Source organism: Labrus mixtus, chromosome 13 (genome assembly GCF_963584025.1).
Source record: "Labrus mixtus chromosome 13, fLabMix1.1, whole genome shotgun sequence".
Taxonomy (NCBI): Eukaryota; Metazoa; Chordata; class Actinopteri; order Labriformes; family Labridae; genus Labrus; species Labrus mixtus.
The window spans coordinates 27,260,112-27,284,204 of NC_083624.1; the positions used below are offsets into that span (position 1 = coordinate 27,260,112).

The 24,093-nt window shown below is 39.7% G+C and overlaps 2 protein-coding genes across 5 annotated transcripts in view; one reads left to right on the plus strand and one right to left on the minus strand.

Annotated features, from left to right (window-relative positions):
* Positions 1–19,110, minus strand: part of hs6st3b (heparan sulfate 6-O-sulfotransferase 3b) — a 57,303-nt gene extending 38,193 nt beyond the window's left edge. Inside the window, exon 1 of the mRNA XM_061054543.1 lies at positions 18,034–19,110. Within this exon, the coding sequence (XP_060910526.1) occupies positions 18,034–18,581 (548 nt within the window). The 5' untranslated portion in view covers positions 18,582–19,110. The remainder of the gene's footprint in view (positions 1–18,033) is intronic.
* Positions 19,111–21,781: 2,671 nt separating this feature from the next.
* Positions 21,782–24,093, plus strand: part of uggt2 (UDP-glucose glycoprotein glucosyltransferase 2) — a 38,514-nt gene continuing 36,202 nt past the window's right edge. For all 4 annotated transcript variants that reach the window (XM_061054544.1, XM_061054546.1, XM_061054545.1 and 1 more), the window contains exons 1-3: positions 21,782–21,916; positions 22,391–22,473; positions 22,607–22,737. In XM_061054544.1, coding sequence (XP_060910527.1) covers positions 21,792–21,916; positions 22,391–22,473; positions 22,607–22,737 — 339 coding nt within the window. In that variant the 5' untranslated portion in view covers positions 21,782–21,791. The remainder of the gene's footprint in view (positions 21,917–22,390; positions 22,474–22,606; positions 22,738–24,093) is intronic.

Sequence of the window (24,093 nt, forward strand, 5' to 3'; positions counted from 1 at the left end):
CGCCAAATTGTTTGTCTAAACTGTTCTCAGTGAGATGGAGGTTAACAGCATTTGCCCTTTATTCAATAAAGGAACAGGATTTTGCCAATTAAGTGGTCATGGCATATACCTATTTAAGGAATGATATCTTTACTCTATCTTTTGCCTTTCACACAAAACACACTTCCAAACACATTGATCTTGCTACCTCAGGGGAGACTTTCCGGTACCTGCTTCCTAATTACTCGAATAGGCTTATTCCTCTGACACAGTCTTGGGGAAACACCGCGGATTGGCCGCCAGTCATGATAGAAAAGCTCAGTGGAGGTAAATTTGTGGGCAGGGTGGGAGAGCTGCCAGCTTTCAAACAGGCAGTGCACTCACAGATTTACCGTCTGCGCTCTTCTACAGGCTGCTCTGTGTTCGTCCCGTCTCCAGTGGCTGACTGAAGACCTCGCTCGCCCAACAAAAACACTGTGAGAGATAGCTCAGTCAGGCATGAAATTGATTTTGTATTAACAAACACGGGGGTCTGTTTCAGCCATACTGTTAATCAAATCATTTCGAGGAATGAGGGGAAGATGAGAGTAAAATCATTAACTCCCAACAGTAAATCAGGTCCACTGCCAACCTGTTGTCCCATTAACCCTGAAACCTGTTCAATAGCTAATTAAGGCAATTACTTCAGGCATGACACGCCAGTTAATCATGAATGACTAGGCCATTTATAGTGGTGGCTTCATTACCAATGGCAGCACAAACCGATGCCCCCATCACAAATACTGAAAATATACCTGACTTTTTGACTGTCTCCTACATTCAGACCATTTACAGAACTAAAACCAAAATATAGATAGAGGACTAAAAACAGCATGTTATGTGCTTATTGTTGATGTTCTTTGTTCCATCAGGATTTGTCTCTGATCTTCAGGCTAGAATGAAAACAGAATAGATGGAAGAGAAAGATGAAATCAACGTATCTTGACCAACATGGGCAGCTTTGTTGCACTAGCTAGCAAACAGATGCTAACTTGCTAATTTAGAAGCCGTTCTTGAGTTTGCCAGCTTAGGTGAGGCAGGGCCAGGCCTCAGTGATTGGTTTATAGAAGCTGGGCAGGGCTGGAGTGGGGGTGGTGCATTCTTGAAGGGCCCTGCTGATAAAGACTAATTCACAAGTGTCAAAATATTGTATATCTTTATCCTTTCATTAAAACAAATTGCCACTTATTAGGCCAATAAAGCATATGTATAAAAGGAACAAACACTGAAGAGACTGTGTCAAACGTGTATTGAAAAACAATAAAGGAGGTGCCAATCAATTCAAAATGTTCAGCACCAAGGACAGCGCACATCACAAACAGATGTTTGTCAGAAGTAGTTCAGCACCACAGCTAATGGACAGCAAAATATATAACAGACACAACAGTCTAAATCACTACAAAGCCGTTTCAAACATAGAGTAGACAGTCTACACCACAGAGAGTGTCATGATGAAATGTTAATATGTGGTGAACATCAAGTAAACAACAGATGAATTGACTTATTTCATCTTAACCAAAACTTTAATCATGACTATGGATTATAGCTCATCAACTATCCCCTCGTCTTTTCAGCTAAAGTTAAGTGTCGTTTGTGTATTCATAAGACTTTTTGTGCACCGTTAGGTGTGTGTACCCTGTCGGTAGGTCGCTCTCCAAGCTGCTGATCCTAACTTTTTTTTCTTCTTTTTTTTTTCTCGCTTTTCTTTGCTACTGAAAGTTTAATTTTTGTGCAATTCTGGAGTTATTTTTGCACTAGTTCTGCTTTTTGAAAATTCTGGAATGCTTTTTATTTTGCCGAATGTAGCAGCAACCTCGTTCTTTATCATTGTAGAGTGTATTTTAGCGAATTGACCATTTCCACAGGAGACAAGAAGCAGCAGTAAAATATAAATGAACATATAACAACCTTAGGCAATAAAAGGTGATTATAAGATTATAGTTATCAGATCAGTCATGTAGTGCTAATGCTTAAAGGCTCTTTTTCAGAAGATTTTTATTGCCAATCACACAGACATGATGTTTAACTGACAAAGCCCCTATTGTACTCCTGCATAACTAAGTGCAATGTATTTATTCTATACCTGTCACCTGCAAATTAATTGTATATTGTATACTATATTGTATTATTTAATTGTATTTCTTATTTGAATATTTGGTTTTAGTATTTGTATATTTATATATTTCTGGTATTAAGCATCTACAGGCTTGCTCCAACAATATTTCGTTGTACTTGTACAGTGACATTAAAGATATTTTATCTTATCTTATTTCCCTCTTTCAGAATGATAAGATCATGTTGAAATAGGTGGGAAGTAAAGGGCAGATATCCTGAGTGCAACATTTTGATCTCGTCCTCTGTCTCTGTCAGTTCGAAGATGTCCGCGGTGCTGAACAAGACTTGAGTCGCTCCCTAACAGTGTGATCAGTGTGCTCTGACACCTACCTTGTCAGCAGTTCTCGTCCCACCGCGCTCGAGGGACTGACTCTGACAGATAGCAGCGCTGAGGGAGGCCCTTCTTGTGAACTGTCCTGAGTGGGAGTATTGATTTTCCTGTTTGTCTCCCCCGACTGCGGCGAGGTGGAGGCTAGCTGGAATGACTCCCTGAACTCAGAGGCCCCTCTATCAGTCCCCTATAAAGACAAACTAAACTCCAACCAGGTTTTTATATGTGCAAGGGCATCTGCTGCAAAGTATTCAAGATGGTCAAAGACTGCTCATCCTCACCCTGTTAAATGTCACTCTCCCCTCCGCTGCACATCAGTAAGTGTTGCTGGCACAGCAAGACGCCCGTCTTGGTTGTTCCATTTCCATTTTCAGCCATGAATATAAATTCCTGAACATTCTGCCACTCTTGTCAACACATGGGAATTCATTCTGCTACTGTTCCACTGAGCTGAGGGCTCCAAAAAGTGGGTGACATTAAAAAGATGTGCATTTCTTTGTAGATCTTGCATGAAAAATACAGATAATAAAGCAGAAAACTCCTAATTCACGCACAGCTTTCACTTCTCTTTACTTTCTCCGGACAAAACAGCAGACAAATTCATTACAAGTGAGGTTGTGGTTAGCCTCTTTTAAACAAAACACAGCAGCTCATTAAAGCCTTGTATAAACAGAGGTCTATTTGATGTAACTTAATGCATCAGTGTGAAGGTCCTGTGGGAGAGAGGATTTGGGCCTTTGCGTTTGAACAATTACATCTGGTGTCACACATGCAACCTCACGTTGGTCACACTTTCCATTTCAATGTTAATGTCAAACCCAGCATGTGCAAAGACCCCCGATGGATTCATGTGTTTGTCTCTCATGCAGCTTTTCATGTTCCAGTCATACGGCACGCAATAAAGGCTTCAGATGTAACGGAAATAACAGGCATGAAGTGAATGAAAGTTAATGAACACTCCAGAGAATATATAATAACCTTCATATAGGTCCAGACAACAGGAAGCAGCAGCTCCAACTTTGTTCAAGATAAAGATGTTAATTAACACAAAGCTGTACGTACTAAAAAATATACATAAGAGCAGTCAAACTGCGTTGAAGACACTTTTAAAACATGCATATGCTGCTGTAAAAAAAAACCTGGATAACACACCCCAATTCAGGGGCTTAGAATATGTTCAATAATTGCAGCTTTCAGTATATTATATGCTTTTACCTTCAATCAAAGGCAGACCCCTGCTGTACTGAAGCATACTATTCTAAAGCCCTTAAACACAACCCCCCACTGGGAGAACTATTATCACCGCTAATGTCAGATGTTAGAACGTTTGGGTGCAGTTTGTGCGTGAGTATCCTGGAGGCCATAATAAGGGTATGTTATGTATAATGTAGTAGAATGTGGCGTTGAGTGAAAAAGGTAAAAACAAAGAAATCTTGCTCTAGCTAACTCATTTTGATGATAATGACCAAGAAGGAACAAGACGCCTATGAAAGTAAGGAAAACGAAGTAACCTAGGTTACACATGTAGCACTAAGTTGAACCATTGTAGCCTATAATGATTCCTCATTTTTAATAACTGTTTTTTTTACTTTACTTTAAAGTAAGTAAAAATGATCAAAAGGTTTCATCTGCTGGATTACGACAGAAGAGACATCTTTAACTGATCAGTCCATTGCTGATATTTAGTTCCACTGTGATTCATTAACATTTTTCACTTTCAATTTCATCGGCACAGGAAAAAAGTCACTCATACTGTTATTTTACTCCATCATCAAGAGGTAACCGTGCTCAGGCCCGGTTAGTCCTGGAGCAGTGTGAGTGCAGACCAGAGGGGGAATGGGGAGGGGGAACAATCGTGCTTAAGCACACACGGGACAACTTTGCCCAGTGTGAGCGTGCCCTTAAGATCTCACTAAGGTCATTGTGAGCTTAAATGCGAACAGGTGCATATTTCATAATCAATGTACAATAAGCCAAGAATAAGCTGGTATTAGCAAACATGTTTCTTTATTAAAACTCTTCTCTAAACATCAAATAGAGTTAAACCTAATATCAACAGAATATCAACTAAACAATCCATAAAACAGAAAAATCATGATTTAGTGTAACTGAGTTGACTGCAAATGGCCTTAAAGAAATAAAAAGGTTGAGGTTTGCTGATCGTCTGGGGTTACTGGACACTTTTTGTTGACTGGAAAATAATTTAAAAATCTGAAGTTATTCGAGGAAAAAAATCCTCTCTGTCTTTTACCACTATGGCAACGTTATGTGTCATCATGTCATATCACAATTGATCTTCTTTTGGGGCAGAACTTATTTGAAAATGGAAACAATTATATCACTCATTTTTTAAATGTTTTACAACACCCACTTTTGGAAGAAAGAAGACTTAGACTTACAAAATAGTATATTTTAAACTTGAAGTTTGTCTGTGAATGGGCCTTAATGACAAATCAAAAAAAGACACGCACATCCCTCAGTGGGTGCTGGATCCAAAAACACAAATAGGTAAAGAAAGCAAAACAAGATCTGCACACCAAGAAGCTCCCGTTTGAATGATTTATTAAGTGACGTTTCCAGCCAACATGCTCTTCCTCCAAATGGGCCTCAGACAATATGAGCAACGTTTACAAAACTCTTATTGATCCAATAATTGTAGCCGACAGCTAGCAGGATAAGATGCTGTGCCTCCCAATGAGGGGAAAGGGTTTGCATCTGACACCCATGAGTCCAGGCTGTGTTCAGACAGAAAACAACACCTTGTCAAAAACTCGCCCTCCTTATTAATTTCAATGGGATGTGTGCTGGTGCCCCAGATGTGTCAACACAGAAAGGCTGAGGGCTCTGGAATAAGACAAATTAAAGAAAGAAGAAACTTGATGCTGGCTGAACTTTTTCTGTAACCAAAGCAATGTCATCCAGCACTGCATAAGTAAAAAAGAAAAAGGCTCAAAGAACATTGATTCTATTGTTTATGCCCCTTGCAATGAAAGATAAAATGTATTCTATCGTCATCCCAGAAGTAGCCACCCTGGTGGTGGAGCTACAAAGTCTTACAGTGTTTTCATGCGGGGCTGTTTTAGGTCTGACTGCCTGGGGCAAAGCTGTGCTTGAACTCCATGCTGAGGCATCAACACAACACAAGGCTGTGACTTTCCAAGGACTTCTCTTTAAGTCTCTTCTTTCTTCTCTGTTCCTTGCCTCTTACTTTTTCTCTGGAACATCCCCCTCTTACAGAGAAAATGGATGTGGTCGCACTCAACAATGCTGCTTTTTCCTGGACCTGGATGGATTGCATGTAAGCAGGGAGATTGGTTTCAGTGTTCCCCGTGGACTGAAGCCTTTGGTGTTTGGTGATAAATGCCTCCTGTGTGGTAATACAGTGTGATTAACGGACATAGCCCAAAGCCTGATCCCTTCTCTCCCTTCTCGCCGCACCTGAATCAATCATCTACATGGAAAGGCCACAGGCTGCTGCTGGAACAGCTGCTTAGAGCCCGGCTCGCTCCTCTCTCACTTTGGAGGAGTGGAGATGGCTGTAGGACTCACTCTGAACATGGTAAATACAAACAGATCGAGCTCACAAAACGCTTTGCTGTGTTGACTGATGGTGTTGGTGGTGTCTTGTTGCATATTTTGAGTGCATAGATTTCAATAATTTCTATTTACATATTCTGCATAAAGATGCAGAATCTGTAGACTATTGGGACCAGATTTGGAAGTGTTCTGGTTTGTCACTTGTGCTTTGAGTTTTGCTCACTAGTATTTCAGTGGGAATTATTTGTATGCAGGAAATCAGTCCTGTTAAGAGCAAAGGAGGCAGAAAGCATCAGCCGTAATGCAACCCTGAAACTCATTGACATACATTAAGACAAAGATTTAGCTCTGATAAAAGTCTCTAAACCGATATCTGCATGCAAGCTCATCTATAACAATGCCTTTTTTGACATCGTTTACCAACTCGAACTCCATCTCACTTCTTAAGTTGCTAGCCAGGCTGTAAAAAAAATGGCAATGCATGGAAAATTAAGTCTTGACAGGAAGTCCTTTATGCCTAAAGATGGCTACGCCAGAAGCCTTGAAAAGTTGGCTGTTGCTCCCTGAGGCTATATCATTGTCAGAAGACAGCAAGGTTGCCTTAACAATATCTATCCCCTCAACAATCCTTATAGATTTCATTTTATCCTAAGGCACACAGATGTTTGATGCAAAAAGAAAAAGGAATCAGAAATCTCTACAAAGCATCCCAGTGGAACTCTGACGGTTTGGAATATTTGTTTTTTCTTGGCCTTGATATTTTTTGTCTTCTTAATGCAGTTTCAACTGTGGACAAAACAATTCAATAAGACCTTCAGCAATCAAACAATGCTGCATAGTTAGTAAGCACAATGTTACATGCAGACTTAGTAGTTTTTCATTTCAGTAAAAACACTAAAATACCTGAATAAACCTCTGCTACGCCTTCTTCCAAGCGACATAATGAATATAACTGTCTGTTCTAGTTACACAGAGGTGACAATAGACTGAATTTAATGGAGTAACTCAACTCTTCTCTCACACGGAGCAGCCTACATGATCAGATTTGATATTACAGCCGACATTTAAAAAAAGGGCTGCAGCAGCACTTTTACAAATCGCCGTGGAGCTGTATCATTGGAGGGGAGATTATGGCGGTAGCATAAGCAGTCAAATCAATCCCTGAGTATTTCTGTGCAAGTCGATAATAGAGGATCCAGGTAAGACCCATTAGTCATGTTGGCACCCTGCGGGCCTGAAAAGACCCAGCGACTGTGCTGCACGTTGCTGCTAAAAGCTCCGAAATTGGCTTTTGCGCTGCACTTGCTTTCATAGGTTTTCAAAAAGTCTTGAATAAATGCTAATTTTCTTTGGTAGGAGATTAATATGCACGGCTTTATTCTGCATCTTGAAATATTAAACAAAGGTATAATCTGCTTCTTGATGACAAAGAGAAGGAAAAGCCATTTGCTGGTAATTCAAATGTACTGTTGAAAAGGAAGCACTCAAAGACACTTAATATTACCCCCTCTCTCTCTCTCTCTATGTAATTTATTATGATTCAGACACGCCTGGCATTACAAATGAAGCAAAGTGAAGCCTCCAGTGTTAGGACAGTTTCCTCTCAACACCCTCACTGAGAAAGTAAACAGAGTCAGAGAGAGGAGGCTTAAACAGAATGATGAATGAAGCAGAGTCCACTGTGCATTTCAGAAGAGGGACTGATGAGGACTTAAGTGATGCCTGGATTTGTTGGGTCTGTCTCCAGTCCTTCATCTAACACCTCCAGAGGAGTGATTCCCGTTGAGAGACACCGGTTCCTATGATGAGGTTGATGTGCTGTATCACACGACACGTGCTGCGACATAATGCTATTTGTTCCACACCAGCACGCTGCTACGCCGCAAGATGTTACTCTACTCTCTAGTGCCTGAGTGTTGTTAGGACAGATTTTCAATCCATACTTATTATACTGTGGCCTGGGACCCAATTTATACTGCAATACTGTAGGTAGCTGTGAGATAAATTGATCTACAGAGGGAAATCCTTTTCCAGTGGGAAATAAAATACTGTTCAGGCAGCATAACGTACAGCAGAACTAATACTATCTGATGTTGTCTTCTCTTTCTACTGGGGGAAAATATACAACAGTTATATTCTAGGGGAAGGTTTTGCATATATAGGAAGAAGGTAATTCTTAAATGTAATTTTTATGTCAATCTTTTCATGTGATTTGTTTAACAGATTGTTATATTATCTTGTAAAAAAATCATTAATGGCAGCAAGTATCGTCCCTAATGATGTGCAATGCTGATCAGATACCTATAATTATCTGGCAAAATAAAACAGGACCAAACATCTATTTATAAATGCAGGAATTTAAGAGGCAATCTGGACTGCAATCTGTTCAATGAGATTATTCAAATCTCTCTCACTCCATGGTCTGACTGATGCTGCTGCAAAGTTGCAGTCCAAACCAGAAGTAAAGAATTTACATTTTAAATGGATTGACTTCATAGTTCATACATGCCATGACTGATTTTACTATCTGCAAACCTCCATGCGCCTCCTCCCTGCATGAAATACCTGCAGTACTGTGAGTTTTTTTTTAATGTAACATCTCCAGCCAGCACAGGCCACAAAAACATCAAAACATTTCCTTCCTTATCCCTGCAGAAGAGGACAGGGTGGCGCCCGCTTGCATGCAGAGATTAGTCCGTGTGAAGGTGACTCTACCTGTGCTTACAGTTAAAGTGTGCCAGGTGCTCAGTCAACCACTGAATCCAAATTGTGGAGAGGTGTGCGTCAGGCACCCTTTGCTCGCCTCCCCACAGTATAGCTTAGCTGTCACTGGCTCGCCCCAGATAAGGACGGATGACCTTTCTCCAGGTTTGTTATCATAAATCAACTCTGGAGGCAGTTACACCTGGCACTAGCCTTACAGGTATCAATTGAGAAATAACACAGCTTGGTACCTGTGCTGGCATTTTCCATGTCACTGTTTGATATGTCAACGTGTCAAGCAAAGACGCAAGTACAAACATAACCTGTGCACACAAAGAAAAGGAAGGAAATTCCCCCATGAATTACATAACAAAGAAGGTTACCCGGGGCTGCCTCGCAATGATTCTTGGAAATTATGCCATGAGCCAAAAATAAAAAGTCAACATTTGATCTTGTTATATAATGAGCATTTAAAAACTGTGACACTTAAACAAGCTAAACTAGTTAAAGGAGTCAGTGTTAAGCCAAATATTTCTGAAGCCCAGCACAAAACGCTGTAGGAGCCATACAAAGCCAAATGTCTTCAAAGCCAAATGCATGAACTTGCTGATCTGCCAGCTTTTGATCAGCAGGAATTTAGTAAAAAATCTTCAAGTTTTCGCACAATTACTTTTTTTACAGCCTGTTTATAGAACTCGAATGTTCTTTTCTCAATTAGAGGGAAGACAGAGCCAAAGTTAATTGCCCCTCTGATAATAGGAGCACATGAGGCGCCTCAGCCACCGAGCAGGCCTCTCGGGGACATTAAACACAGAATCTCTGAATCACTGCACCAGCTGACTCATTCTCATCACACTGATGACTACATTTAACTAGATCAGTGTAAGGTGCTTTGCTTCTACTCTTTTAAAAAAAAAAAATGTTTTACTTCAGTCAAGGGAGTGATCTCACGCTGATCAAAAGCTGACAGGCAAGTGAGGAGGACAGCTCCATGACAGCACACCTGGGATCTGAGAGTTCATTGTGGTAGCAGCTCAGATTTGGAACAAAAGTCAGAATATGACGGAGTGGATCAAATTAAGAAACACAACTTTTAATGCCAAAACATTTCGACACTACAAACTTAAAACTTATGAAATTATGCCATTAAAACAAAGTGAAAGAATGACATTGCTTTGCTGGATCCAACATTTCTGATCCAAGTCTACACAAGTCCTACAAAAAAAAGACTGGGGTATGAGGGTCCCTGCCCACCACTCCACCAATTGCCACCCTTTAATCACACTATTAGAGCTGAATCAGACGATTGGAGGATCATATTTGCCAGACCAGCAAGTATTTGACAGCAGCATCAGAGGAGCCACAAGCCGTCCCTGGCAAGCTTCACGGCTTTCATTACCTAGAGTGGCTTTTAGAGGAAGATGGTAAGCTCCATCTCCAACAGCTCCAAGCCAAATGGACAATAGCAAAACATCTGCAGTAACTTAACCACCAATGCTGATAATGCAATGGCAATAATGGTTGCAGTTTTTTTCCCCTCCCTGTTTGGTGCATCGTGTATCAAGCAGAAGATTATCGCGTAGAACTGGGAATCTAATCCCATTTCAAATGGAAGAGGCAAAACCATCACATGGAAGAAGAAAAGAATCGTCCTTTAAGCGATTTTAAACTTCTGTAACCACTTTGATGTATTATCATTTTATAAAGTTGACATGGTGAACTCGTTGGCAATTTCCTATTTACATATCCAGCAGATAGGGGGAAACATTGCCATTCATTTTGATTGTGTTACTGGCAACTCAGTATATGGGACCAATATTCACACATTTTCAGCTGTGTTTTTGGTCACAACCAATTATTCCTGAGGGGAATTTTTTGGCTCTCTTGCATGTTGAATGATCTACTGTTTTCACCAGCAACTTGCTTACTCTTCTTTGGTACACAGATTTCTTTAAACACTTGATTCTAATTGGTCAATTACTAAATTTTATGACCTCATATTACTGAAAAGCTGACAACTGCTGTGAGAAATAGATATCTGCTACAAATGCTGTTCACATAGTGGGCCATGGAGGGTTTTGATACATTTTCAGTGATTTTCAGAGTTTCTGGTATATTTTTGTCAGTCCGCTGAAACTTTGGCAATGAAAGGGAGGAATTTCACAAAAGGAAAAAAAAAATGCTGAAAAGACAGAGAGAAAAAGTGCTGGAAGACAGAGAACTTGACAAAAATGAAGAGTACTTCAATTAGGTGAGCAGTGAAAAGAACACACTATACACTACCTCAACATTTTACACAGCAGTCTTTCACTTCTTGAAATGAAATGGTTAAAGTAGAATGAACTATGGACACTATGGACCAAAAAATGGCACCCAATTAAACCAGGGTTTCTACAAGCACAGAAAAGAGCTGGATCTGAGCATCAAGGAATTCTTTTTCTGCAATTTCTGGATTTAATATACTTCATTTTTCTTACCAGTGTGGAAATTCTATAATTCAGATAGTATTGTAAAAAAATTACAGCAGGCAACTACCAAAAAACATACTAGATTTTTAAATTGTTATAAAAAAAAACGTGTCAAAATGTAATGATTATAACAGAAAAAGGTCAGTCAGGTTGATAGCTTTAGAAGAAAATGATCCCTTGTTACAAAGCAGAACAAAAATTTCCCTTGCTAACTAAGTAAGATTTTCTGCAAGGTGCCAGTTAACAGTTTCCAACAAAGAAAAGCACATTTTCTGTTGCATAGTCTCCTTTGAATCCTTTTTAATGACTTCCTTGACCGTTTCATGACAGTGAACAAGTGTCTGACATATGCTGCTTCTCTCGCCGCAGAGGTAACACTTAATTATGAAACCAACTGGATTGCTGCTCAGGCCTGCCAGCATTGACGACTGCTGGAATTAATGGCACATGAAAAGCAATCTCTGCGCCCTGGAAGTCCAAGGCCTGTAAGGGCACCCACAGCTCCACACATAATAAACATCCCATTATTGTGATGAGCACTTTACCTCCTACATCTAAAGATACCGCCAGAACTGTAAATCTGCTCAACTTTCCTCCTTCAGGTTCATGTGTGTCTGGTGGCCATCCATTACCCTGCTGTGTGTGTCACTGTGTATCATTGGGGTCCTGCACTTTCATTGTTTCATTAAGGCTTCAGAGTCCACAGAAGGAGAGTCTATAAACTGCAACAAGAGATTTTTGTTGAATGTTAGCTTCTCCATTTAGCTCTACACTGTTTTTTAATATTCACAGACAAAAGAAGGAGAAACAAGCTGCAAATTCAGAAACAATACAAATTCAACAACAAATACTGAAGTCCAAAGCTAATTAAAAAACGAAAACATGCTATATGATAACTCCCAGTGTTGGCAGAGTTAGCTAATGTTACAGCTAGCTGGACAGCTAACTGAGATGGCTAGCTAATCGTTGCTACATTTAACAGTAAGGGTTACACAAGCAAAACTACCTCTGCATCAGAAACTGTTTTCCCAAAAATATGTATGAACAAAAAGAGACTAATGTTTTGCACTAGCTTTTTCTTCAAGTATGTCTTTTGTTTGATGGACTGAAAATCAATACATTTAGTGCTAAAAAAACATTTTGCAGCAGTGTTTGCATTTGGTTTATGATTTGTAAATGTTTTCTCAGGAGATATTAGGGGTCTGGTATAATGCAAAGGACAGTTTGACACATGGAAATAGAGCAGCCAGTTATCAAACAGATGATATTTCAAAACACTGACACACCCTTCTCTACTTCCTACACTACAGCTGCTGATCAAACCTTCTGTTTACTATTTACTTGTTCTTTTTGTCTTCAACATCTGGTTACTGCATCTGTCAGCTCTTTGGTTCTGATTTTACATTCCATAATGTTGTGAGGAATTAATATTGGTATGTCTGCTTTAAACTTATCTCAAAAGTACTCATATCTACCATTAGATGGGAACTGGGTGACCCCGTATCTGATTAAGATCTTTTATTAGGCTACAGTAGAGACTTGAGAAGAGATGCACTTGGTGATGGTTTCTTTTTTTTTGTTACTATTTCTAAATTAAATAATTTTTCACCCTCAGCTCTGTATTTAACTATGATCTCCACATATTCATGTTCATTTTGGTGAGGGTGGTAATGACAGGTAGTGGACAGAGTCAGACTAGCACGGTTCAGTGATCAGAACAGAAAGTGGTAAACGCAGTAATTGCAGCCTTCTCTGCATCACTTATTATGAATAAAATATGATGTGGGGTGTTATTAAACCAAGGACTGGGTCACATCATCAGTGTGCCAGGTATGTAGGTCTGTTTCTACTCCTGTATGATTGTTGTAGATATAAAGGGAATGTGTATATTAGCTTTGCCGTGCTACAGAATAAAGAGGTGTTACAAACAGAAAACTTCATGAATAAAAAATAAACCGAGCCAAGCAGATAATTCTCATTAAGTATCACTACACTTTCATTGGATACAGTGCCAAACAACATAGTAACTAATGATGATAAAACTGGTGACCTTACCCAAACAGGAACAGAACCATATCAGGCCATAATGCACACAGATTTCTACTTTCACTTTTAAATGGTGCAGCATTAAGGTTTTTAAAGGTATGCGATCAAATGTAAAGCAATTAGGCTATAGGAAAAGAGAATATTCTTCAATAAGATTCCCCTTTTAGAACGAATTACAGTTGTTGCTATTTTTTACCTTTCATCTTTTCTTATTAAAAAAACAGCTTTTCAGTCCTGATGACTTAAAAACCCAGAGGACCCTGTAATCTCAATGTCTTTATTCAAAATCACAGCAGAGGACATCCTCTGTCGTTAAAGCACACATCTCACTCTCTCTGTTTTTCATCAAAGAGTGTATCCAAGAGCAACTCTATACTCTACCCATGCATTAGCTTTGGTCTCTCTGTACTTCTGAACTGAACATTCATTATGCATAAGCAACAAGAAATCTGCTAATGAAGATTTTATAATTGATAAAAAAAACTGCAACATCAGCATGTGCATAAATTATCGAGAGGCCACAGTGAAAAAGGGGGACAGTGGAGATGTACCATCTCGTCCAAAAAGCACTAACCCAACTATATTCAGTTCATTTGTCTGAGTATAGTTTACATCGCCATGTGAATTTTAATGGCCTTTAACCAAATAAAATGAATTAATGTACCTGCTTAATGTGTTGCAAATGAATGAGGCAAGAAACAAGACTGGGGCTCCTGGGGACACTAATAAGCATGTGAGAAAATTAAGTGTTTACTCAGCGGCAATAATGAAGTCAATTCTTCCAAACCCAACTTGAATTTCCAACAGCGCTTCATCACAAGATGTGTTGTCGAACTGGGCTGAAGGCACACGAACAAGGATGATATGTTTGTTTGCAATGACTTATTAGGAAACTAGAAGTACACACAGATTCCATGAGGGGAAATGGAAGTGGCATACTTAGAAATGTGTCTATAACAAGAATTTAACTCCTGTTTTCTGCTCAATTACCTCGTACATTGATGATCCCTGTGGGTCGTAGGTCTGGCAGTGGGATTGGTTTTTGGGAGGGGGCTCAGGGAGGAACCCATGGAGAAGTAAAGGATCGTGCCCTGCGATTTCACTTATATGGATACATCAAATTGTATTAAATCAAACTGAAAATAAAATTACCAAAAAACTTTTCTGATCTATGTTTGACAATTCAGGAGTTGAAGTGGCCCCATCCACACCAGAACCTTGTCATTTTTCTTGGCCAATAACCTAACTTTTCAAATCAAAAATCTTTTTTCTCGATGTTTGAGATGAATCATAACTAACAGAGAGGGAGAGAAAGAAACCACCTCCACGATTGACATTTATTTACAGAATTCAATAGGATCTTCGTTTGTGTAGATTCAGTGTGATTCATGAGTAATGGGTTGGCTTTGAACCGAATTTGAACTAAAAAAATCTGCACAATAGACGGTGCACCAAAGTGCATACATTGCTTTGCTGCATTCCTCTTTGAAGGAACTGAAGAAAAATGAAAGAAGTTCAATTAAGTCCAACAAAAATTCAAATGTGACTCAAAGCACTACATGAAGAGTTTTTGTAGACCGAACAAACTTCTTATTCAGCTGACAAATCTTGTTTTATCCTCGAGAGAGGCATGATAAATGAATCTATTCATTGGTTTATCAACAAAACATCCATCTTCCACCAAAGTGTTTCATTGCATGTCAACCGTGTGTTAAGGCTTTGATTTTATGACTTTCAGTGGAGCTGTAAACACTAAAAGTTCAGAAGAAGAATGTGGAATAGCAGAGAAACTCAGATAGAATCAGTGGTAATTTGTTTGTCTTTGTCCCCCGCCCCGCATGCTTTTAACTCTGAAACGAACACACTCGGCACTCTGAGAGGATGCTTTGTGAAAGTCTGCGTCACCTCACCGGGAGAAGAAACAGTCTCTCTGCTCTGTTGCATGAATGGTAATGTGCATGCATGAACGTGTTTGCGCGCTGGTTGGGTGAACTTGTGCTTCCATTGAAGGGCTTTTTTCTCAGTTTCTCTGATGTGTGAGAAATGTTGCCTGATGTATGCTCAATAGCAAATATTCAGTCATGATGGAACTAAAATGATAATATTTCCATTTATACATGGGCTACTCTGGGTCTGACTCTGCTTTGTATGAGGTGCATTATTTTATATTTCACTGTACAATGGGAACTTCAGGCTGTATGTATGATAATCAAATTTCCTCACCTCGGACCTGTCGCCATACAAATAAAGCTTTGTTATTGTTATTCTAATCTCAGAGACAGGTGTTCTGTCTGCACCCTTATGGGAAGTGACAGAAAGACACTGCAGTGAGAATACTCTTGTTCTCATTAAAAGAGAAAAACATAAAATATTTCTCTGATAGTGACCTACAGCCTTTTATTACACATATAAAACACTTATAAAGACAGGATCCACTCAGTCCATGCTTTATGAAAAGCATATTCAATAATCCGCTCCTTGAATTGTGAGCCAGTGTTGCATTGAGTTTATTTCCCAGACAGTGTGCCTATGCAAACGTATCAAACAGAGACAGTGTCCTTGTTGCAGGCCTCTGAAAAAGCATGAGAGGAAAACAACCTGCTCAACAAGCCGTATTCAGTCAGCAGACAAGGTAATGCCATGACGCACTCCGCAAAGCAACTTAAGAGGACTGCACTTAGAGGTATGTTTTCTCCAAAAAGGCCCCAAGAGGACGCACAGGGCCTGCCTGCTCCACTTCTCCCATGACTGACAGCACACTCCAGGGGGAGAAACGCCGCAGGACACGCACTCTGATCCAGCCTGACACACCTGACCTTTCCTGGGCTGCACGGCTGAAAAGGCCATACAGTCCCGTGCAGGCAGTGCCATCGCCGCCTACCTTGCCCCGTTCCCTGCCATCTCCAGAGTTGGCAAGGTGAATGTCTGAGACTGTGGAAAGACAGGCACTCAATCTGAGAGGCTGTCAACCGCAAGACAAGAGAATGCCATCTGAATTTGGCTGTGATGTATGATTGGTATTCCCCACTGCACCCTTAAGTGGTTGAAGTTTTTGTAACAAGTGCATCTTATTAGGCTACAAATAATCTATTTTGCTCTGCAAATTCCCTTCATTTACCTAGCCCTTGTACCATCTTAAGACATTTTAATTAAGGCATTTCTCACACAGAATATCAAATGAAGACCAAAATCTGCATAATACCATTAGTCATCGCATTTAGCAAATGTGTCATGTGCAGTGGCTGGTTAGTGAGCGGGTCTAACATGGTGTGTCTGCCAACAGTCCTGGTCGAGGCAGAATTATCTCAGAATAGCTGCTGCGGGAGCCCACTAAAGAACAAGGGCTGCGAGGACTGTAAGTGCAGAATAGATGCTGCAGCTGTGAAATGAAGAGCTGTCGCATCAACTGAGCACTTCCCTGAGTAAAGGAAACACTTGGCACAGCAGAAATAAATCATGTGCTCGTGTACCTCAGTGTAAGATTGTATTTTTCCAAAAACGCAGAGGGATATACTCTGCATTTTAGAAAAAATCAGCTTTTTGTGACAAGGCTTTGGTCTGTGCTTTTTCATGTGGAAATGTAGTTATCTGTGAGGATAAGTAGCTCACTAATAGACATGTGTTATTTTAATGAATAGACTAAAGCTGTTCAAATTTAAGAATGAGCAGCACCAGAAACACTTACTGCAAAGAGAAATACAAAAACTCCTCTCTGCTGAGTGAAAACACACAAATTGTTCCTGCAGTGACTACTTCATTAAAATCTGCCCCCTTTAGTTATTGCACTGCATCTCTCTAAAGCTATTTAGATTATGTTCTCTACTGCAGTTACAACAGACAATGCTTAGAGTGATAATGCTCTTCAAACAAGTTGCAACTACAAAATAAAACATATTGGTATAAAACAAAGTCTTCCCTGAAACAGGAAGGCAATAAATGTTGAAACATTACAACAGAAGTGTACTGGATCTGTATACGTTCTTGTTGGTTTTCATGAACACCTTTGGGTTCTTTAGACACATCACACAGGACACAAAGGTCACGCATGTAGGGAACAGGTTTTAGTACAATAGACCAACTTTGTACAACTTAATAGACAGGAATTTAATTCATAAAATAAAATCTGTCATTGACTATTCAACATTGTTAGCTATCCTCATGAATTGTTGAAGTTAGTTTTTAATCTTGAATCTTTCATCATTTGGCCAATGAAATCAGAACAGGGTGCCAAACATTTGGACTTCAGGCTACAAAAACATTCTGATCGAGGGAAAGGGAGTCAAACAGCTGCAGTAATAAAGCAGGTTACCAGATATGGAGATTCATTCCACCTGCACAGCTGGATAAGAACAAGGTTATTGTGAGGGGCTGATGTGAACACAAAGGGAAAACAGTGACATATGTCTGAAGGTCAAGAAAAGTAATGTTCAAGTCGTTTTTTATATGCAGCCACCACTTTCATTGTATGTAGGCCTGCATCCCTTTTAAAAAGTGGGACATGTCTGAATTGTGACTTTGCACTGTTGACAACAAAGCTCTATTGTTTTAGACTTCTTCACTCCTTTCTGAGCTCCATCTATCCCATCCATCACTGCTCACTTTACTATTTCAGTCAGTAGGCAGAATTGAGCCAGGACAAAATTAAACTCGAGTTTTAAATTTATTATGGGGCTCCAGTGGTTTGGGGACCACTGAGCATCTGTATTGCATGTCTATTTTCTTGGATACACTTGCTCTGTGGGTCTGGTGGTTTCAAAAGCGTGTCCTTGATTTCCTTTCACTTGTACATGTAACACACCCACACACACATTTTACCTTTTATTCGTCTGGGCCTCCTTCTTATCCATAAGGACAGGTACACAGTTCGTAAGCTCGGTCCAGTCTGCATGCAGTCCGCAGCTCCAGCCGGTAGAGAACCGGGAGAAGAGCCAGGACTCCTCTTTCCCTGGCCGGTGGCATGTGCATTTTTTCTGTCCTGGCTTGCAGTCGCACGGCTGCTCCAAGCGAATATTCCTCACCAAATGTCTCCCGAAAGTGGTTCCTCCGGTCTTCTGGATGTGCAGAAACACTATCACGTCGTCCCCTTTGATGTTGAACTCCACGTGTCTGCCAAGGTCTCTCTCGGTGAAGTTGAATTTTGACGGCACCTTAGGCGGGCTGTCATCCTCCAGGTCTTGATCTCTGTAGAAATCATCGCTGTCCATGTTCGGGGTGGAAAGTAGGCTCACCCCCCTCAATTTCTCCCCAGCCTTAAAGTGGCACGAGTGGCTGCCAGCGGGGCATATGTACTGGTAACCTATCATAACAAAAAGCACGGCTAAAATAGGAACCAAGATGAGCTTACTGGGTCTATCATCCATCATATCTGGATAGTGTCTTCATTCCATTACTGTAAATAATAAGCAGCACCCATGGGTTCTTATGGGCTCAATACTCCTCCATAGCCTCGGATGGATTCCTAATCTTTAAATGCCACATGTTGATCAGATAAGACACACAATCTGGACTAAAGAAAAGTCCTTTTTTTTTTTGCTTAAACACTGCACGCGGGCAGCAATGCGCTTGTAATCTTTTCCGAAGTCAAGAGTCATGGCATTAACATTTGAGACAATCCAACTTCTACAGATCCGTGCAGCTCACATGCTCCTCTATCAAGTTGAAATTAGGCAACTGATGAGTTTTTGTCCCCCTCTTCTTTAGTGCTGATTCTGGTCTAAATTGCAATGTGCTGTCATTTCGGTGGCAGACTTATCTCAGCAGAAATGTCTCGCAGCTCGGACTGTTACGCTGCATCCTCCCGGCGGCATCCTCGCTGGCGGTCTGTGTGAGTGTGCTGAAGCAGAGCTTTCCACACAGAGGAGAGGATGCTGCTGCTGCTGATGCTGCTGCTGATGCTGCTGATGCTGCTGCTGCTGCATCCGAGTGCGAGGATGTGCGTTATGCTCTCGTCGTGGTGGTTGATCTATGAGCGCTCCTACATCCCATCCCGTCTGCCCCATAATCTTGTTTAACGCAGTGCAAAGCCAGAAGCCCACCCGGACTCTGAACCGTAGACAACATGGAGATTTAAGCACGTAAATCTCAAATCCGCTGTAACTTTTTTTTTAAAAGCGCATTTATCAGAGTGTGACCTTTCACGATTTAAGATCGCCTACAGCACTATCCCTCCGCTTATAGACCACAAGTGGATATTGCCTTCAAATAGCCTAGACCACTTTAATATGCCTAACTCACAGTCCATTATATGGGGAGCCAATTAAGTGAAATAGCTGCTTTCTCTGCAGCAATATAGGCTAATGGTTAAAGTTACAAGTGAACCATTGAAAAGTGTTTCCCAAAGTGGGTAGCTTAATAAAAACAATGCACACAGTAGGCTATTTCCACTGCTAGCAAAGCATGGCAAATTTTGTTCGAGGACTTCCTGAAGGTATGACTGTCGATGAATCTGCCATCAGAAAGGCTGAAAAGCGCTATATAAGCTGAAGTCCATTTACCATTTACAATCACACACTGTGAAGCGTCATGTTGCTGCTTCACTTTTACTTGTTCTCCAACTAGTATTGTTTTTTACAGTTTGTTGTCATACACTTATCTGCTATTCTATAGGCTACTTTTTGCAGCCAATGTTTGTTATTGAGTTGTGTGAGTGTGGGTAAAAATTAGCACTAATTAACATAAAATATTATACTAGTAAAATAAGAAAATGTCAGTTCTTCTTATGCATTTTTGTTTACATTAATAAAATGAATGAATAAATTAAATAGGTTATCTATCTATCTTACATGTTCATCTCTCATAGCAGCTCATTTAATCAGGGAAATTCCTAATAGGCTAATGTTTTTTTAAAGCTCCTGTGAGGAGTTTTTGGCGGGTTATGAAACCGACTGAAATGAATACTGATGCCTCTCTATGAGCTACACAAGCAAACAAGACCATCAGCATATCAATTTAATATTTGTAGATGGACATTTTAATGCTTATTACTGCTGCTACTGGGCAGGTGTCAGGCAAGGTTTGTCACAGCCTTTCTTTACAATTTATTGTAAAGTAGTACCTACTGCAAAGATCCAGAATGCTAAAAAATATTTTTCATCAAAAAGCATTATAGGACAGGATCAGGAAAGAGATAAGACAGCTTTTGGGGGTTATCAAAATCAAAACAAAATGGTGATTTCTTATGGTAGTTTTTAGTGAGTTCTACTGTTGTTCAATGTAAATAAAGAGCAGCAAAAAACCGCTTGTCTGAAACTTCTTTATGATACAGATTTGTGTGATATCTATATTGGGTACTCGGTCAACTTTACTCACCATACAGAATCAGGGGGAAAGGAAAGCGTCTGCAAATAAAGTTCTTTAGCTAATTTACTCTCAGACAGCTTTTTAATGTCTGCAAAATCCCCATGTGATCTCACCACAGTGTTGACGTGTTATATTTAAAACTTTAAGTGTGCTTTGTTAAATGCCAGAAGAGAGTAAGGAAGTGGAAGGTCTAGTGGAAGATGTCATGATGCTGCTTAACTTTCTGATCAATACAGAAACTTTGGTCAAGACAATCCTTTTTTCCCTACATCTTTACATAAGTAAAATAAAGAAGAGTAGCCTACTGGGCATCTGATAGTGAATTGCTGGATTATATACTTTATTTATTGCTATGGTTATTTGTTAACCTACATGAAAACACTAACGTATTATGTGCTGTAAAACAAACTTAACTCAACTGTTTCACACATTGTCATACTGACACATACTCATAGCAACAACATGCTCAAGTGTTTGGTGGGAAAATGTTTAAGCTTCAGCGTCTGTCCCTTTAGCTGTCTACCGCTCTGCCAGAATAAATTACCACTTAACATTCAAGTTTTATAAGACTGTGAAACCCCCATCTCTAATTTTAGGGCTTTGAAAAATCTGTACTGTTGTGCTTCAAAAAATACTCATAATGGTGTATTTTTTAATCAAAGATTATGCCAGACACTAGTGACAGGCAGCGCCAGACACCACAGTATGCGGCAACCACGGCAACTTGCTAGCTGTGCTGCTAGCTTCCTAAAATACCAGCCTGAAGCCCTTTGCTTTGTATGGAAGCGGTCAGGAACAGTGACGGGGTGAGGGACTTACTTTTGACAACATAATAACAAACAGGGGTTTTAGTGTTAACATACAACATTACATGTTTGTAGAAACTGGTCTTTGTAGACTGTGCGGGTTAGATACATATTGATAGTGCATCGTTTTCGTACCTATAGTCACTTCTTTGCTACAGCTAAGTGAACTTTAGTTTTATGACACCTCTGAGTGACCGTTATTCTCTAAATAGGAAGAGCTAACAAGGTGATACAAGTGTTTATGTCATGTCATTTAATTTAACAATGTTGTAGTCTGTTTCTGAGGTGTCTTGTAACTCGTAGGCTACATGTGTACCGGTGTTGCGGTTTAGATAATTGTTTTAGAGCAACTACGTGGCACTGAAAGGAAGCCCTTATATGAACCAAAGGAGCTGCCACTGACTGACGACGTCGGATTATGTTTTCTGTCACCGTAGGTTCATTTTACACCTCACCTTGCCGGAGATAATGAAGAACCTTATTGTGCTGTTACTACTGTTCCTGAACATACAACATGCCATATCAGCCCCCAAAGGCGTCACTGCCAGTCTGAAAGCAAAGTGGACAATGACGCCTTTCCTCTTGGAGACGAGGTAATACAGCCTACTGGTCTTTGGACATCCATATCAGACTCTCACTGATTTGCAATAAAAGGTTTTTGATAAACTAGGAATCTAAGCACCACATTCTCCACTGGAAATTAACTTAGGAAATTCCCTCTAAATAGACAAACTTTATAAACCAATAACAGACAAATGTGCTTAGTAAATACATTTAAATGTAATAAGTACTTTTCGCTTGTCTGCATACATTTTTGTTCACAGGATGGTTTTTTTTGTTCTTGTGTGTTTGCATACATTCTCTATGTTCTTAAAACCAATTGCATTTTATTTAATTTCTATAAAATGTAGTGTCATAGTTGTGTCAGAGTGTAGACAGTTTGGCTTCAATTATTTTCCCCAAAGACATAAAATAAATCTGTGGTGTCCAGTTGTAACTGTTTGACTGTCAGAACTTGTTGTTTGTTACTAATTGTACCTTTTTTTTATTCATTTTGTATAATGCAGCGAGTTTATTGGAGAAGATGGGAATGAGAAATTCTGGCATTTTGTTGACACTGTGAAAGAGCTCACTGTATACAAGCAAGGAGGTATGTTGAATCATCTGTGACTTCAGACATGTTATTGCTGTATTAACATAGACATTGAATGATTTGTGCCATGACAGGTATGCTTCTATTTTAAAAGACGCCACATTATTACTAATCCTGATGTGTCCTACAGAGTCTGTGCGCTCCTACTACAACCTGATCATTAAGAAGGCAGGCCAGTTCCTCACAGATCTTCAGATTAACCTCCTCAAATTTGCTTTGGCCCTACGATCATACTCACCAGCTGTTCATGCATCCCAGCAGGTATGTTGTGATCAAAATAGTATGACACTAATATACGACCTGCCTCATAAGCAGCATGGGAATATTACAAGAGTGCCATGTTCACTTGTTGTTAAAAGCAGTCATATTGTTTGTTGACCCTCATATTGATCCAGGGTGGTCTTGTAAGCCTCACTTTAAGTTTTTTTTCTCAATTGTTTTGGGTCAATCTTAAAATGACTGTCATTGTTTTCAAACCACTGTGTGAATTTCTCCAGATCGATAACTCATTTTCTCAGAACAGTGCTTGTCTATCTCTGTGGTTTCTCACAGAATTTAAGTATGTAAGTTTAATTACCTTAAATTGATCCAGTGTCAAAAATAAGTTTGAATGAGTGATCATAACTTGTAAAACTGCTTTAACTGTCAGATGTATTTATCATTATGCTGTCAATGCCACATATATGAAAAGCATTCCACAGTCTGTCTAAACTCCAGTGAGTTAGTTTCTGATTTTTTTTCAGCCTGGTTAGCTTTAGTGCAAGAATGTCCTGTAAAATCAAAATGACAGTATTATTAACAAGCACATTTGGCTACTAGTGCTGTAAAGTATGCCCAGCTACCAGAAGCCCTATAAGAAGATCATCAAAGCTCAATGATCTCTAGTTTAATGTCCATCTTACTTAAGTGCAAGCAAATTGATACCGTGTACAAAGGTATTAAATCAATTTAAAATGTGATTTCTGGATAACGGTACTGCACCCAGACAAGGCCTTAAGATATATTTCATGGACTGGCTGTGAACATACAGTCTTGAAGTTAGGAGGACTGTTTGCAAGAAAGTAAGCCACGATGACTAACGACAGAGCTGGCAGCTGCAGCTATGACAGGGTTGATGGGAGACTTTTATCTCAATTGAAATATCTGATCAACTTTTTTAATCAGTTGATGTGTATTTACTTCAGATGTTTAGTGTCCTCAGAGGCTGAAACTTACTAACTTTGATGATACTCTAATTCTTCTCAGATCACCATCACAAAGCTGACATTTCAAGCTTTGAGTATGATACTAAAACAATAGATTGGCATCCATTTCATACAGGTATTAGTGACACATGACTCCCTAAGTTAGTTGATCCTCTGAATTCCTTTAGCGCTACCAGCAGGTTAAAGTTTTCACAAACCCATTTAAATACCTTATTGCTGCTTGTCACTTTTGTGTTTCTTTGACTTTCCATCTAGCCATCAACAAGGCTACATTTCATTGTCTAATAATAAAGTTTATTACAAAATACCTGCAAATAAATGCATTGTAGTTGTGTGCTAATGTCTTCATCTAAAGCAGTTTTATTTTCAATAGAATGTGACAGGTTGAGAAGATGAAATAACAATTAAAGTT